The following is a 16,771-nucleotide window of genomic DNA, read 5'->3' on the forward strand; positions in this document are numbered from 1 at the left end:
AGCATGGGGGAGTTGAATGGTCTAGTTTCCGCTGTCTGCCTCCCTGGGTCCCAGTTTTCTTCCCCAGGAGACCCTCGCCAGAGCTCTGAGTGGCCCTCGGATCTGAGCCGTCAGAGAGGCTGTGCTGTAGGGGTACCACCCAGAGCAGAGACCAAGGCTGTGCTGCATGAGGTCCGCTGCCAGACAAGGCGTGGGGACAAGGGCTGCAGGGCAGGTAAGGGATGAATGAACGGACAGCTTCCCAGGCCGAGGGCTCCTGACACATGCATTATTACTTTTAAAAACTTCACAGAAAGGATTGTGATTAACACAGAAAGTTAACGAAGCAGAAACACACGACGTGACAAAAACCCCATATCCCATCCTCTTGAAGATGAATCTCTTCGAAACTGCCAGTTAATTCAGAAAACTGAAAAGCAAAAAAAGTGAACCAAAAGGCCTAGCTCGGAATCCCTGGCTCCATTCTGGGATGTGTGTCCCAGGCAAGAGGGGTTTTCTTGGCGCGCCCCTCGGGCCACCCCCTCCCGAACTGGGGGGAACGTGCCCGTAAAGTCTTCAAGGAACCAGTGCATACGGGAGGTTCCGTCCAAACAAACAGGCCCTCCCTGTGGGTGAGCTGAGCTCTCCTCAGGAACCGGCACGCCGCTGTCTGCCGGCCGCCGCCTGTTTACCCGGGACGCTGTGCTGTGCCGACCGCCTTCCCTGGCCCCGCACCCGGCAGCACGCGGCGGCACAGCCCGGCCTCTGGTGACCCCGCTCTGTCTGTCTGCTCTCTCGTCCGCAGCGGTCAGGAATGACAGAAACAAGAAGAAGAAGGAGCCTTCGAAGCAGGAGTGCACGGAGAGCTACGAGATGACGGCAGAGCTGGACGACCTCACCGAGAAGATCCGCAAGGCTCACCAGGAAACCTTCCCCTCGCTCTGCCAGCTGGGCAAGTACACCACGGTGAGAGGCCCCGCCCACCCCGCGCCGCCACGCACGCACGCACGCACGCACAGACGCACGCACGCACAGACTCCCGCATATGCTCATACACGCATGCGCCCTCGCCCTGCCGTGCAGACACGCGCGCCTGCCGGCTGACCCTGGGCTGGAGGGACCCGGCTTGGTAAGGGGGCTCTTCACCACCCTGTCCAGTCTGGGGGTTTCAGCTGCGGATGCGTCGAGTGGGCTCTTCCTCCCTTGCAGTCACGATGCACAAGTGGAACCCATACGCGGTTCCGGGACCAGGTGACGGAGACGAGGCTTCTGCTCATGGGGACCTTCCCCCAGGCGGAGGGGTCGAGGGGAGCCAAGGAGGAGTCGGGCGTCTCAGCAGACAGCGGCGCGAAGCGCAGGGCTCTCCAGCTGGGAGAGGCCGCCCAGGCGAGCGAGGCCTCCAAAGGACGAGGGTGGAGGGTCCCTGGGAAAGCAAAAGAGGGCTGCCCCGAGGGGCCTTCCACTGCCCCTTCCCCACCCCGGGCATTGACCTCGCTGGGCCAGAAACAAGAGAAAGGGGAGGCGGGGAAACAGGGCAGGGGGCCTGTGTTGGCTGGTCTGGATGTGCCGGGGGAGATGGCTTCAGGTATTTGAATGTTTTCAAACTGAAAACGTGTCGTGTTCACCAACGTGTAAATGTATTTCTAGTGAGTAGAAGGTAATAAGCCCTCAAAAACGAGTGAGTTGTAACTCGAAAGTCGTTCTGGGCTCTTAAGTTCTCGTTGCCCACCTAAGATGCGGGTTCTTTTGTAAAAACTCCAAATGTTGCAGAGTTTTGCTGGTTCAATGACTGATGCGCTAGAAAAAGAATTGCATGAAAGGTTACAGAGATAAGAGGCGATAATGGAGCCAGAAAAAGAGTGAGTGAGGCGCCCGCAGCCTGTGTGGTCAGTGGCACCAGCTTCTGAAGAGCTGGCCCTGGACTTGGACACAGGTCCCCTGGCGGACCTGCCGACAGAGGAGGAACCGAGAGCCTGCTTCCCCCTCGTCCAGCTCACAGAGCACCTGATGGCCCTTAAAGTGCAGGTTCTCATTCAGCAGGTGTGGCTCCCAGGTGCCGCTGGTCTGCAGACCACACTCCTGAGTAGCAAAGGCCACACATGCACTTAGAGTAGCGAGACCCAGCATGTCGTTCTGGGCCAGCCGCCCAGTGCCCTGGCGTCAGGGAGAAGAGATGCTGGCCCGTCTGTGAAGGCGCTGACCTGGCCTGGCCTACTGCTGACCTAGTAAACAAATCCCCTTGAACTCAGGGTACAATCCGGCCCAGAACACGTGCAGGACAAGCGGCGTTGGGAGGTTTGAGGTCAGCCCGGGAAGGGAAGCAGGGCCAGAGACCTGGGTGATGCTCTGAGTCGGAAACCAGGTGCGTATGGTTTAAATCCTGCTTAACCACAGGCAGCGGCGTGACTTTGTGCTCGGTACTTGGCTTCCCTCAGCCTCGTTTTTGGGTTTCAGTCTGTAAACGGTGGAGAAAAGTCCGTAGTTTGTGATTAGGGGTCTTTATTACTGTTATCATCATCGTTGCTATAGCTGATACTCAGCATTTACTCTGTGCCAAGGGCCATACCGAGTCTCTGCCTCGTGAATTCTTTGATTCCTTCCAAGGCCTCCTTGAGGCCGGCACAAGGGCCCCGTGTCTCAGAGGAGTAAGTCTCTTTCCCCACGTCGCATAGATACCAAGTGACATTACATGGGCAGTCTGACTCCAAGGCAGCTCTTTTAACCCCAGACAGTACCCTGCACCTCAGGAGGGTGGGTGACCAGGCAGGATGGAGGCAGGAGCCCCTGGGTGTCTCTGTAGGAGGAGGGGCTGTTATCCTTAAATCAGACCTTGCGCTCCAGAAGACAGAGTAAAAGACAACAGTCACAGCAGGGAGAGCTTCCTGGAGGTGGAAGCTTCTGAGCCAGGTCAAGCGGTGAGAGACAGTTGAGGGGTCACTTGCTGTACGGTCGGGGCCCCAGCCCTCTTCTGCTGGCAGGGCTGTCTTAGGGTGGCCTCGTCCGTCTTGCAGACCCTGACTCACCTGATCATCAGGTAAAGTGGCGGCACTCTGGTCTGGAGGGCAAGGCACACACAAGTACGGATGGCACTTGCCCTTCTAGAGCACGTGGCCTGGGACCAGACCTCACCGCACTCCTGTCTGGGGTTGGCACACCAGGACTTGGGTGGGCCTCTCTGGGCCCTTCCCCACCTCCCTCCTCCTGGGGAGCCTCTCCTTTGGGATTCTCTTTGGGCCTGAGGTCTGATCCACCTGCTTCCAGGCCGGGGTGCTGCTGCCCTGCTCTGTGTGGGCCCAGCCCGCCCGCCGTCACAGTGGCTCACGCGGCAGGCCCACCACCTGCCTCAAGGCTTTGTGTGGCTGCGGGGTGAGTGTGGTACACATGGGGGGTTGGAGGGGAGGTGATGGACACTCCTGGGAGCAACTCCCGCCCGATGGCAGAGAATGACCAGCTCCCTGAGCTCCCCAGCAGGGTGGAGCCCCCTCCCACAGCCCTCCCCTCCCCCATGCTGCCCAGAATTTCTGCTCAAAGGAGCTGCTTGTGTTCAATTCCTAGTCTCAGGGTCTGCTCTCAGCCCCAGACGGGCTTCCCCGAGAGCCTCCAGCACCCCTTTTTGAACCTCTTTGGATCTAGCAGGGAATGTGGCTGTTAAGTCCCATCTCCAGGGGGTACCCCTAACCTCGGGGTGGCCTGATCCCTTGCTGAAGCCTCCCCAGAGCACAGGATCTAGTTCCGTTTTTACTGTAAGTGACTTCCAGTCTTTTCTGGACGTAGGTGCAGGAGTAAATAACAGCAGGCATGATGCATTCTTTGCAGCCTCTTGGTTCTGAGATGAGCCCCACTGTGCGTCTTCCCTGGGACAGAGGGATCTGGGGAAGGCAAGTCAGCTGGACAGCCTTGCAGGCCGCGGGGAGGACTTTGCCTTCTAGCCTGAGTGAGATGAGACATCTTTGAGCAGCACCGTGACTCGCTGTGACTTAGGCTTTAAAAGGATAACCACATTCCTTTGGTTAAAGAACGTGCTGTGAGGAGGCCAGGGCGGAGTGAGGAAGGTCCAGGCAGGAGGTGATGGGGGCCGTGGGGCGGGACCCCTTCTCCAAGTCCTGACACCTCTCTGCGAGGGGAATGTGAAACTCTCACCCCTAGTCCATCTTAACTCGACACCAGTTAGACGTCTTCCTGTTGCAGGTGATAGAAACAAAACGCAAATCGACTTAGACTAAACGATAAAAGCCTGGTGTGTGGTCAGGCGAGGCTGGGTGCGGCAGCTCGGTGTCCCCAGGAAGGCCTCTGCCTGTGGTTGTCCTGGGTCAAGTGGGGCTGGTGGTTCAGCAGATTACAAAGCGCTGACGCTGCCGCCTCCCATCCCTTCATTCATTGGCTGGAGTATTTGCTAAAGAGAGCTTCTCCACTACTCAGTTATCCACTGGTCTGGGGGATAAGATTCTGATCATTTAAAAAAGATGAATCTAAGCTAAAAAGTCAACTACCAACACCCGCCCTGCCCCCAGCCCCAAGGCTCCCTGGTGAAGACTGAATCATCCACATGTTCAGAAAAAGCCGGGTTCAGTCCCCTGCCTTCCGCCCAGCTTCCCACAGCTAGCCTTGACCCCGTTTTCTCTCCCCCTTAGAATTCCAGCGCTGACCATCGAGTCCGGCTGGACCTGGGCCTCTGGGACAAATTCAGTGAACTGGCCACCAAGTGCATTATTAAGATCGTGGAGTTTGCCAAACGCCTGCCAGGTTTCACCGGCCTGACCATCGCAGACCAGATCACCCTGCTGAAGGCCGCCTGCCTCGACATCCTGGTACGTGGGCTCCGCGCCCGCCGTCGGGGTGAGTGGGGAGGAGGGGCCGGGGTGCCCGGGGGACCCTCAGGGGCTCTGGGTCCGCTGCCTGACCGCCACAGGCTCCCTCAGAGCTGGGCAGCACCACCTACTCCCCCTGGGGTGGGGGCACCTCTGGGTGGCCTGGGAAAGGGCCCACAGCCCCGCACTGTGGCTTCTGGGCCTTGGAGGTGTGCGGGCCTGTCACGCCCATCCTCTGCCCAGCGCTGGCCGGGCCAGCACCCTTGGGCGGGGAAGCACTGGAGGTGTGGGGTGTGCAGGGTCTCTGGAGGAAGTCGAATGCAGGGAGAGTGACGTGCGCTTTCAAGGTGCTTTGAAAGCATCGATTTTTCTTTGTGTTACACCTTTGCTAGCTTCTGGTATAAACAGTTCTGCAAAGGAAATCCAGTTACTGTAATTAGACACACCTGCACAGCCCTTCTCAGGAGGAGGAGGACTCAGACAGTCCAGTCATGCAGGACACACGAGTGTGTGTGTGACTTCCTCGGGGAGCTGGATCTCTCCAAGAGTGGTAATGGTTACTCTGGAACCTGCAGCGACAAGGGATCCTTTGAGTGTGTGTGATGTTTCCTGTGAAATCAGAGGGTCTACATGACCCTAGAAACGTTCAGGAAAATGAAACATCTGAGCTGGGCTGCCTGTCTCGCGCCCACGCCTGTACTTGGTAAAGCTCAGCTCTCCTGACCCAGTGGGCAAAGACCGGCGTCTTCCGGGCAGGGGGCGGGGCGGGGAGTCCCCGGTGCCTCCGAGGCCGTGCGCAGCAGTGTGGGGGTGAGGCTCTCGGGCACGAAAGGGGTGTTCTGGTGTGGACGCGAGGATGGAGCCCCGCGGGACCCTGGGTCCCGGTGCTGGGGGTGGGTCCGGAGGACTGACCCCGGCACTGAACGTGCCGTGCTCGGAGGCCATTACCGGGCCCCGCACGCCCACGTGGGGTCCCACCTCGCGGCGAGGCGGAGCCGCAGCCAGGCGGCCCCGGGACTGGGGTCCTGACTCCGCGCCCCCCGTGGTCCCGGCGCCTCCAGGCTTCGGTCTCCCGGCTTCCAGGTCTCCCTTTGGTCCAGGTGCCGCTCCCTCTGTCTGCCTGGGGGCCCACGCGTCAGCCCTTCTCTTTGGAGTCAGGAGGGACGGGAGCCGCTTTCCATGGCCTGTCCTGGCCTCAGTTTACCCACGTGTAGGGCAGGCATGAGGTCACCCGGGAGGGCCTTCACGGGGTCACGCGGTCCTAGGCAGAGCGTTGACCGGCCCTGGGCTCGGCAAGCGGCATCGAGGCTGCAAGGCCTGCGGGCGGCTACAGGCTCTGGGCTGGACTCAGGCAGTCTTTCATCGCACTCTGCTGGCCTCTCGGGTGCGGCGTGGTGTTGGGGTGCGGCGTGGTGTTGGGGTGTGGTGGGCGGGGTGTAAGCTCTAGCAGGGCTGAAGGAGACGGGCAGATGGGATGCTCACGGTCCGAGGCCGCGCGACCTCCGGCGGGGACCGCCCCCGGACACCCGGCGCCGTCCGGGGCTCGCGGGTCCGTCCAGGGAGGTGCGTTCCTGCGCGGGGTCTCGGCGGAGACGGGCTCCCAGCCTGCGAGGAGCAGCTCTGTGCGTGGAGGCCCGCTCCGGCCTCAGCCTGCTGGCCTGGGGGTGAAGAGGAGGGACGCTCTGTGCCCTGTTGTCGCTCAGTTGCCAAGTCGTGTCCGACCCGGCGACCCCCTGGACGGCAGACCCCAGGCTCCTCTGTCCCCCACTGTCTCCTGGCGCCACTCAAACTCTCGTCCTTAGAGATTCCTCCGCGGTGAGGCTGTCGGGAGAACCGAGGGTCCTTGTCCGCAAACCCTTGGCTCAGTCCCCGCACTTAGTACGCGCCTTCCCTTTGACCATTGGGCGCTCCTCAACAGCACCGTCGCCTGTAAGCCCAGTGTGTCTGTGAGCCACTCAGACGTGTGTGCACAGACGTCCACACGCGTTGTCTCGAGCTGTGCTCCCAGGACTGCATGGAGGCGGCCGGTCTGAGAGCTGCGATTGTAAAGGAAGCTTGGTTTCAGACTTGGCGCTTAGTAACGTGATGTATTTCCTTGATGATTAAGTTGATAACATGTTAAAACAGTATGTTGGGTCGCTTGGGTTAACTAAAACATATTATTAGATCTTTTAAAATATTTTATAATGGAGCATAGATGGTTGGATGGTGTCACCAACTCAATGGACCTGAGTTTGGGCGACACCAGGAGACGGTGAAGAGCAGAGGAGCCTGAGTCTGCCATCCGCGGGGTTGCAGAGTCGGACACGACTTGGCGACTGAGCAACAGTAGTTGATTTGCAATGTTCTGTCGTTTCAGGCGCACAGTGAGGTGGTTCAGCTATACGTGTCTCTCTCCTCTTTTCCCAGATTTTTTTCACATAGGTTAGTACAGAACTCTGAGTAGAGTTCCCTCTGCTACACGGGAGATCCTTGTTGATTATATACAGTAGTGTGCACATGTTCACACAGACTCCTAACTCATCGCTCTCCTCCGCTTCCCCCCATGGTAACTGTAAGGTTTTTTCCTCCAAAGTCTGTGAGTCTAGTTCTGTTCTGTAAATAAGTTCTTTTGTATCATAGTTTAGATTCCACTTTTAACTGATACTCTGTGACATTTTTCATTCTCTGCCTTATTTCACTTAGTGTGATCATCTCTAGGTCCATCCATGTTCCTGCAAATGGCATTATTTTTTTAAATGGCTGAATAGTATTCCATCGTATACGTATATACCATGTCTTTATCCATTTATCTGTCAACGGATACAGGTTGCTTCCATGTCTTGGCTGTTACCGTGCTGCTTTGAGCATAAGGGTGCATGTATCTTTTCGAATTATGGTTTTCTCTGGACATACGCTCAGGAATGGGGCTGCTAGATCATATGGTAGGTCTATTTTTAGTTTCTTAAGGACCTTCCACACTGTTCTCCAGGGTGGGTGCACCAGTTTACATTCCCACCAACAGTGGAGGAGGGTTCCCGTCTCTCTGCACCCTCTCCAGCATTTATTGTTTGTGGAATTTTTTGATGATAGCCATTCTGGTTGGTGTGAGGTGATGTTAATATCTCATTGTAGCTCTGAGTTTTTCGGTAATTAGCAGGTGTCATGCATCTTTCCACGTGCCTGCTTGCCATCTGTATGTCGTCTTTGGAGAAATGTCTGTTTAGGTCTTCTGCCCGTTTGTTGAGTGGGTTGTTTGTTTTGAAGCTGTTAAGCATCGTGAACTGTTGCTCAATTCCGGGGACTATTCCCTTGTCAGTCACATCATTTGCAAATATTTTCTCCCAGTCTGTGGGTTGTCTTTTCATTTTGTTTATTGTTTCTTTTGCTGTGCAGAAGCTTTTGAGTAGATGCTATTTATTTTCATTTTTATTTCCATTATTCTGGGAGATGGATCAAAAAAGATACTGTTGCAATTTTATATCAGAGAGTGTTCTGTCTGTGTTTTCCTCTAGGAGATTTAAGTGTCCAGTCTCAGATTTAGGTCTCTAATCCGTTTTGAGCTTATTTTTGTGTGTAGTGTTAAAGAATGATCTGATTTCTTCTTTTTTTTTTTTTTTTTTTTGTATGTAACTGTTCAGGTTTCTCTGCACCATTTGTTGAAGAGACTGTTTTTCCAACACTGTGTAGCCTTGTCTCCTTTGTCATAGATGGATTGACGATGGGGCATGGTTTATTTCTGGGCTTTGTATTCTGTTCCATTCATCTTTATTTCTGTTTTGTGCCAGAAAATGCTGCTTTTGATGACTGTAGCTCTGTAGTGTAGTCTGAAGACAGGGGCCTGATTCTTCCTGCTCCATTTTTCTTTTTCAAGATTGCTTTGGCTTCTGGGTTTTGTGTGTTTCTGTACAGATTTTTAGGGATTTTTTTTTTTATTCTAGTTCTGTGAAAAATACTATTGGTAATTTAATAGGGATTGTGTTGAATCTGTGGATTGCCGTGAATAGTATGTTTCATTGTGACAATTTTGATTCTTCCAACCCAAGCATGTGGTGTGTCTTTCCATCTGTGTATCATCAGTTTTGTCCATCAACGTCTTACAGGTATCAGGGTATGGGTCTTTGGCCTCCTTAGATACTAGGTTTATTCCTAGGCATTTTATTATTTTTGTTGCAGGGCTAAATGGGATTGTTTCCCTAATTTCTCTTTCCAAACTTTCATTATTAGTGTGCAACTACACAAGAGATTTCTGTGTATCTCTTGTACACACACCTCACTGCATTTATCGATGAGCTCCAGGAGGTTTCTGGAAGCTGCCGTAGAATTTTTTGTGTATAGTGTCATGTCATCTGCAGATATTGAAAAATCCTTACATCTCTGATAAATCCCCGTTGCCATGGTGTATGATCCTTTAAATGTATTGTTGGATTCTGTTCGCTGGTGTTTTGTTGAGGATTTTTGTATCTTGTGTTCATCAGGACTGTCAGCCTGTGATTTTCCTTTCCTGTGATATCACACCTGGTTTTGGTATCAAGGTGATGGTGGCCTTGTGGAGTGAGTTGGGCGGTGTTCTGTCCTCTGAAACTTTGGGGAAGAGTTTCAGAAGGATAGGCGTTAACTTTCCTCTTAATGTTTGGTAGAATTTGCCTGCGAAGCCTTCTGGTCCTAGACTCTCGTTTGTTGAAAGTTTTTAAGTTTCAGCTTCAGGACGTCTGACTGATTGGTCTGTTTGTATTTTCTCTCTCTTCCTACCTCCTTCCGTCTTCCTTTCTTCTTGGAGTTTGTCAGTTTCTTCTGGGTTGTCAGTTTTATCGGCATCTAGTTGCTTGTGATGATAATCTCTTACGAGTCTGTTTCTCTGCACTGTACCTTCCCTTTTTTCATTTCTGATTTCATTTCTTCTTTTTTTTTTTGGATGAATGTGGCTAAAGGTTTATCAGTTTTCTTTATCTTCTCAAAGAAATGGCTTTTTGGCTTCATTGACCTTTGCTGTTTTTTTGTTCGTTTCTATTTTTTCTGCCTTGTTCTGTGGTTTTTTCAAACTTTGAGGTTTTGTTGTTGTTCTTTGTCTAACTGCTCTAGGTATAAGATTGGGTGGTTTGAGGGGGTTTTTGTTGGTGTCTTGAGGTACGTTTGTATTGCTGTAAACTTCCTCTTAGAACTGCTCTTGCGGCATCCCAGAGGTTTTTTGGGTTGTGATGTTTTCATTTTCACTCATCTCTAGGAATTTTTTTGTTTCCTCTTTGATTTCTTCAGCAATCCGTTGTTTAAGTAACATATTGTTTAGCCTCCAGGTTTCTGTGCTTTTTACAGTCTTTTTCTTGTAGTTGATTTCTGATCTCATAGAGTTGTGGTCAGAGAAGATGCTTGATATGCTTTCAGTTTTCTTGAGTTTGCGTAGGTTTGCTTTGTGGCCCAGCGTGTGATCTGTTCTGGAGAATGTTCCTTGTACACTTGGGAAGAATGTGTGTTTGCTGATTCTGGACTAAATGCTCTATGAATATTGATTAAGTCCATCTGGTTTAATGTGTCATTTAAAGCCTGTGTTTCATTGTTGATTTTGGTGTTAGATGATCTGTCCATTGATGAAGCTGGGGTGTTAAAGTCCCCACTATTACTGTGTTACTGTCGGTTTTCCCTTTTATGGCTCTTAGTATTTGCATTATATATTGATGTGCTCCTGTGGTAGATATATATTTACAGTTATATTTTCTTGTTGATCCTTGTGATCATTATGTAGTATCTCTTTTTGTCTCTTATAAGTCTTTATCTTAAAGTCTATTCGTAGGATTTCCCTGGCAGTCCAGTGGTTAAGAATCCGCCTTGCAGTGCAGGGGACACGGGTTCGCTCCCTGGTTGGGGAACTAAGATCCCACGTGCTGCAGAGCACCTGAGCCTGCCGGCCGCAACTGCTGGGCCCACGTGCCACAGCTGACACCTGGGGCAGCCCGAGAAGCACACTTAAGAAAAGAAAGTCTGTTTGTCTGATATGAGTGTTGCTCCTTGAGCTTTCTTTTGATTTCTGTTTGCATGGAATACATTTTCCTATATTTGAAGTGGGTCTCTTGTAGATTAAATGCTCCAACCAAAAGACATAGACTGGCCGAAATGGATCAAAAGGAAATCAGTCCTGAATATTCACTGGAAAGACTGATGCTGAAGCTGAAGCTCCAATGCTTTGGCCACCTGATGCTAAGAGCTGACTCACTGGAAAAGACCCTGATGCTGGGAGGGATTGGGGGCAGGAGGAGAAGGGGACGACAGAGGATGAGATGGTTTGATGGCATCAGTGACTCAATGGACCGGAGTTTGGGTGAACTCTGGGAGTTGGTGATGGATAGGGAGGCCTGGCAGGCTGCGGTTCATGGGGTCATGAGTGACCGAGCTGAACGGCACTCAGTCTCTGCTGCTGTGTTCAGGCGTGCGAGGACCCTCTCTAGTGGCGGTGCACAGGCGTCTCTCGCTGCCGAGCACAGGCTCTCGGGCAGGCGGGCTTCGGTCGCTGGTGCTCACAGGCTTCAGCAGTTGTGGCTCGCAGGCTCCAGGGTGTGCACTCAGCAGTGTGGCGCGTGGCTTAGTTGGCCCACGGTGTGTGGGATCTTCCTGGAGCCGGCCTTGGCAGGCAGTGTTTAACCACTCTACCCGCAGGGAGGCCCCTTCTCTTGACTTGATGATTAGTGTTGTCTTTGGATTCCCTTTTCTTTTTTGTGTATCTGTTGTAGATTTTTCTGTTTGCAACTACCACGAGTTTCTCTTTTAAAAAAACAACAACTGTGTGTTCGGCTGCAGCACGGGGGCTGTGTGCTGCGCCCGCGGGCTCTCTCCCTGGGGCCCACAGGCTCGTGTGGTGTTTGGGCTCAGTACTTGTGGTGCGGGTGCTCAGTAGTTGCATCGCGTGGGCTTAGTGGCTCCACAGCATGTGAGATCTTAGTTCCCCTGTGCTGTGCTGAGTCAGTCAGGGCCCCATGACTCAGTCTGCGACCCCATGGACTGTAGCCCGCCAGGCTCCTCTGTCCGTGGGATTCTGCAGGCCAGAACACTGGGGTGGGTGGCCACCACCAGGGATCAGACCTGCGTCCCCTGCCTTGTGAGATGGATTCCTAAGCAGTGGACCACCAGGGAAGCCTCACTGAGGTTACGACGTGGTATCCTCTGTATAAACAAGGTTTGTGTGTTTCCTAAGCTGCGGGCCCTTTCATTTCAAATGCGTTAGCAGTCTCTTGTGTCTGCTCCCCTGTTCCCGGTGCCTGGTTTGATGTCATTTCGTGTGGGGGTGATTTCCTACCTTTACTATCTGTTTGCTTTTACTGGTAAGCATTTCCGTTCATAATTTCCCTGTTTGTAGTTTTGGCCTTTTCTTTTCCACTTAGAGAAGTTCCCTTAGTATTTGTTACAAAGCTGATTTGGTAATGCGGAATTCTCTTAGCTTTTACTTGTCTATGACTCTTTGATTTTTCCCTTAGATGTGAATGAGCACCTTGCTGGGTGGGTCATTCTTGATTGTAGTTCTTCCCTTTATCTCTTTGAAAATGTTGTGCCACGCCCTCTGGCCTGCAGAGTTTCTGTTGAGAAATCTGCCGATACCCTTAGGGAGTTCCTTTGTGTGTTACTTGTTACTGTTCCTTTGTTGCTTTTAATATTTTTTCTTTGCCTTTGATTTTTGCTAATTTGATTACTACAGGTCTCGACATGTTTCTCCTTGGGTTTATCCTGCCTGGGACAGTCTGTACTTTGTGGACTTGAGTATTTCTTTTCTCATGTTACGGATATTTTCAGCTATCACATCTTAAGATACTTTCTCGGGTCCATTCTCTCTTCTCCGTGCGAATGTTGGTGCATTCAGTGTTGTTCCAGAGGTCTCTTTCTTCATTCTCTTTTCCTTATTCTGCTCCATGGCAGTGATTTCCAGCATTCTGTGTTCCAGCTCACTTTATCTGGTCTTCCTCCTTGCTTATTCTGGTTTGATCCCCTCTAGTGTATTTTTCGTTCCAGGTATTGTTTATCTGCTTGTTTTCTCTTTATTTCTTCTAGGTGTTCGTTAAACACTTCTTGCACCTTTCCTGTATTCCCTCCATTCTTCTTCTGAACTCATGGGTCATCTTCACTATCATTATTCTGAGTTCTTTTTATAGGAGGTTGCCTGTCACCGCTTCACTTAGTCCTTGTTCTGGGGTTCCAGCTCCTTCTTTCCTTTGGGAACATTCCTTTGATGTCTCATTTTGTCTTAGCTTTCTGTGACTGTCTTTTCTGTTCCATGGGCTGCAGAATTGTCGTTCTTGCTTCTGTCATCTGTTTCCTGGTGGCTGAGGCTAGGAGGCTTGTCCTGGCTCCCTGATGGGACTCCACTGGCAGGCAGAGTTGGGTCTTGTCCCTCTGGCGGGAAGGACTGTGCTCAGGGAGACCTGAAGCTTGTCTGCTGATGGAGCGGGCCGTGTTCCCGTGCCATGTTGCTTGGCCTTAAGTGACCCGGCACAGGCTCCTACGGGATGTTTGATGGGGCCGATGGCGGCCTTCGGGGGCATCGCACTGGTGGGCACTTCCCAGAGTTGCTGCTGCCGCTGCCTTTGTCTCCACAGTGAGCCTCAGACACGTGCCCTCCGCACCCCCCACAGCCTCCACAGGAGACCCTGCAGTGCCAGCCTCTCACGAGGCTACCGCTTTTCCCCCCAGTTCCTGGGGTACACAGGGCCTCGTGTGTGCCCTTCAGGAGTAGAGTCTCTGTCTCCCCCACTTGCGTGGAATTCCTGCAGTCACACCTGCTTGCCCTCAAAGTCGGATTCTCTGGGGGCCCCTCCTTCCATCGCCAGAGCCCCAGGCTGGGACACCCACGCGGGCTCGGGCCTCTCACGCCCGGGGGAGAGCTTCTCCGATGTGACTGTTTCCCAGTCTGTGTGTTGCCCACCCTGAGGGTAAGGGGTTGGCTTTATTGTGATTCCTTCCTCCTGCCCTTTCACTATGGCTTCTTTGTCTTTGGGCATGGAGTATCTTTTTAATAGTTCCAGTGTGTTTTTTGCTTTTTGATGATGATGATTTTTCATCAGTTGCGATTTTGGTGGTGTTGTGAGAAGGGAATGCGCTCAGGTCCTTACACTCTGCCATCTGGAGCGGACCTGTCTTTGTATGTCTTTTCTTCCCTGCCTCTTCGGCTCCCCCTTTCGTGATGTGATGACTGCCTTTCTTGTCGTGTTCGGATCGCTTTTTCTTTTTTGTGTGTGTTCGTCTATTGTGCAGTTCTGGCTTGTGGTTGCCGTGATGCTTTGATACTGAGGTCTGTATGTAAGCAAGCTGTTTTCCGTTGCTGGTCTTCTGATTTCCAGTGCATTTCCAGTGTCCTGCATTTGTTCCCTCCTCCTCTCACAGTTGCTGGTTTTGATGTCGTGTCCTGTGTGTGGGTGATTTCCTACCTGTGTGCTTGCCTTTGCCAGTGAGTTTTTCCATTCATAATTTTCACGTTTGTTGCTGCAGTGTTTAATTTTCTGCTTAGAGAAGTTCCTTTAGCGTTTGTTACAAAGCTGGTTTTGCTTGTCTGCAGAGCTTTTCATTTCTCTGCCAAATCTGAATGAGAGTCTTGCTGGGTAGAGTATTTTGGTTGCAGCTTCTTGCTTTTTGTGACCTTAAATACCTCATCCACTCCCTTCTGGTCTGCACAGTTTCTCCTTGAAGATAAACTGATAACCTTATGAGATTTCCTAGTATGTTACTTTATCGCTTTTCCCTTTTTGCTTTTAATATTTTCTCTTTGTTTTTTCAGTTTGGTTACCATGTGTCTTGGCATGTTCCTCCTTGAGTTTGTCCTGCCTGAGGCGCTGCACTTCCTGGACTTGGGTGACTGTTTCCTTTCCAGCGTTATGAAATTTTTCAGCTATCACCTCTTCAGATATTTTCTCAGGTCTTTCCTCTCTCCTTGTGGGCCCCACATAATGAGAATGTTGGTAGATTTAGTGTTGTCCCAGGCCTCTTAGACTGTCCTCATCTCATTCCTTTTTCTTTATTCCATGGCAGTGATTTTGAACATTTAGTCTTCCAGTTTATTTATTCATTCTGCTCAGTTATTCTGCTGTTTATTCCTTCTAGTGTATTTTATTTAATTGAAGGTTAATTGCTTTATAAAATTGTGTTGGTTTCTGCCAAACACCAACATGAATCAGCCACAGGTGTACATATGTCTCCTCCCCACCGAACCTCCCTGCCACATCCCTCCCCATCGCACGCCTCTAGGTTGATACAGAGCCCGTCTGTGTTCCCTGAGTCATCCAGCACATCCCCACTGGCTATGTGTTGTACATGTGGTAACGTAAGTGTCCATGTTACTCTCTCCGTACATCCCACCCTCTCCTTCCTGCCCCCTGCCATGTCCATAAGTCTCTTCTCTGTCTGGGTTTCCATTGCTGCCCTGCAGGTAACTTCATCAGTATAATCTTTCTAGATTCCATGTATTTGCATTAGTATATGATACTTGTTTTTGTCTCTCTGACTGACTTCATTCTGTATAACAGACTCTAGGTTCATCCACCTCATCAGAACGGACTCAAATGCATTCCTTTTTAAGGCCGAGTAACACTGTATTGTACGTACGTATCACAGCGTCTTCATCCGTTCATCTGTCGATGGACATCTGGTTGTTTCCATGATCTTGGTATTGTAAGTAGAGCTGCAGTGAACATTGGGGTACATGTGTCTTTTTAAGTTTTGGTTTCCTCAGGGTGTATGCCTAGGAGTGGGATTGCTGGGTCATATGGTGGCTTTATTCTTAGTTTTTTTTAAGGAATCTCCATACCGTCTTCCATAGTGGCTGTATCAATTTACATTCCCACCGGCAGTGCAAGAGCATTCCCTTTCCTCCACACCCTCTTCAGCATTTATTGTTTGTAGACTTTGATGAGGGCCATTCTGACTGGTCTGAGGTGATATCTCATTGTAATTTTGATTTGCACTTCTCTAATAACGAGCGATGTTAAGCAACTTTTCATGTTTGTTAGCCATCTGGATGTCTTCTTTGGAGAAATGTGTATTTAGGTCTTTTTTCCACTTTTTGACTGGGTTGTTTGTTTTTCTGGCATTGAGTTGTATGAGCTGCTTGTATACTTTGGAAATTAATCCTTTGTCAGTTGTTTCATTTGCTATTATTTTTCCTATTCTGAGGGTTGTCTTTCACCTTGTTAATAGTTTCCTTTGCTGTGCAAAAACTTTTTAAGTTTAATGAGGCCCCCCCTTGTTTACTTTTGTTTTTATTAATCTAGGAGGTGGGGTCATAGAGGATCTTGCCTTAATTTATGTCATCAAGTGTTCTGCCTGTTTTCCTCTGAGAGTTGTGTAGTTTCTAGTCTTAGATTTGGTCTTTAATCCATTTTGAGTTTGTCTTTGTGTAGATGTTAGGAAGGGATCTGGTTTCATCTTTTACGTGTATCTGTCCAGCTTTCCCACCACCACTTATTGAAGAGGCTGTCTTTGCCTCTTGTATATTGTCTATTTTTGCCTCCTTTGTCAGAAATAAGGTACCCATAGGTGCGTGGGTTCCTTTCTGAGTTTTCTCTCTTGTTCCATTGGTCTGCATTTCTGTTTTTGTGCCAGTACCATACTGTCTTGATGACTGTAGCTTTGTAGTATAGTCTGAAGTCAGTCCCTGACTTCTGGGAGGTTGATTCCTCCAGCTCCATTCTTCTTTCTCAAGATTGGTTTGGCTGTTCAGGGTCTTTTGTGTTTCCATGTAAATTGTGAAATACTTTTGTTCTGGTTCTCTGAAAAATACCATTGGTAATTTGAGAGGCATCACATCGAATCTGTAGATTGCATTTGGTAATATAGTCATTTTCATAGTATTGATTCTTCCAGCCCAGAAATGTGGAATCTCTCTCCATCTGTGTATGTCATCTTTGATTTCTTTAATCGGTGTCATAACTTTCTGTATACAGTTCTTTTGTCTCCTTAGGTAAGTTTATTCCTAGATATTTAATTCTTTTTGTTGCATTGGTGAATGGGATTGATTCCTTAATTTCTCTGATTTT

At 50.5% G+C, this 16,771-nt stretch overlaps 1 protein-coding gene across 6 annotated transcripts in view; it reads left to right on the forward strand.

Moving 5' to 3' along the window:
- Positions 1-16,771, forward strand: part of RARB (retinoic acid receptor beta) — a 184,511-nt gene that overhangs the window by 158,685 nt on the left and 9,055 nt on the right. For all 6 annotated transcript variants that reach the window (XM_055566924.1, XM_055566926.1, XM_055566927.1 and 3 more), the window contains 2 exons: positions 785-945; positions 4,611-4,787. In XM_055566924.1, the coding sequence (XP_055422899.1) occupies positions 785-945; positions 4,611-4,787 (338 nt within the window). The remainder of the gene's footprint in view (positions 1-784; positions 946-4,610; positions 4,788-16,771) is intronic.

Source organism: Bubalus kerabau, chromosome 2, assembly GCF_029407905.1.
Source record: "Bubalus kerabau isolate K-KA32 ecotype Philippines breed swamp buffalo chromosome 2, PCC_UOA_SB_1v2, whole genome shotgun sequence".
Lineage (NCBI taxonomy): Eukaryota > Metazoa > Chordata > Mammalia > Artiodactyla > Bovidae > Bubalus > Bubalus kerabau.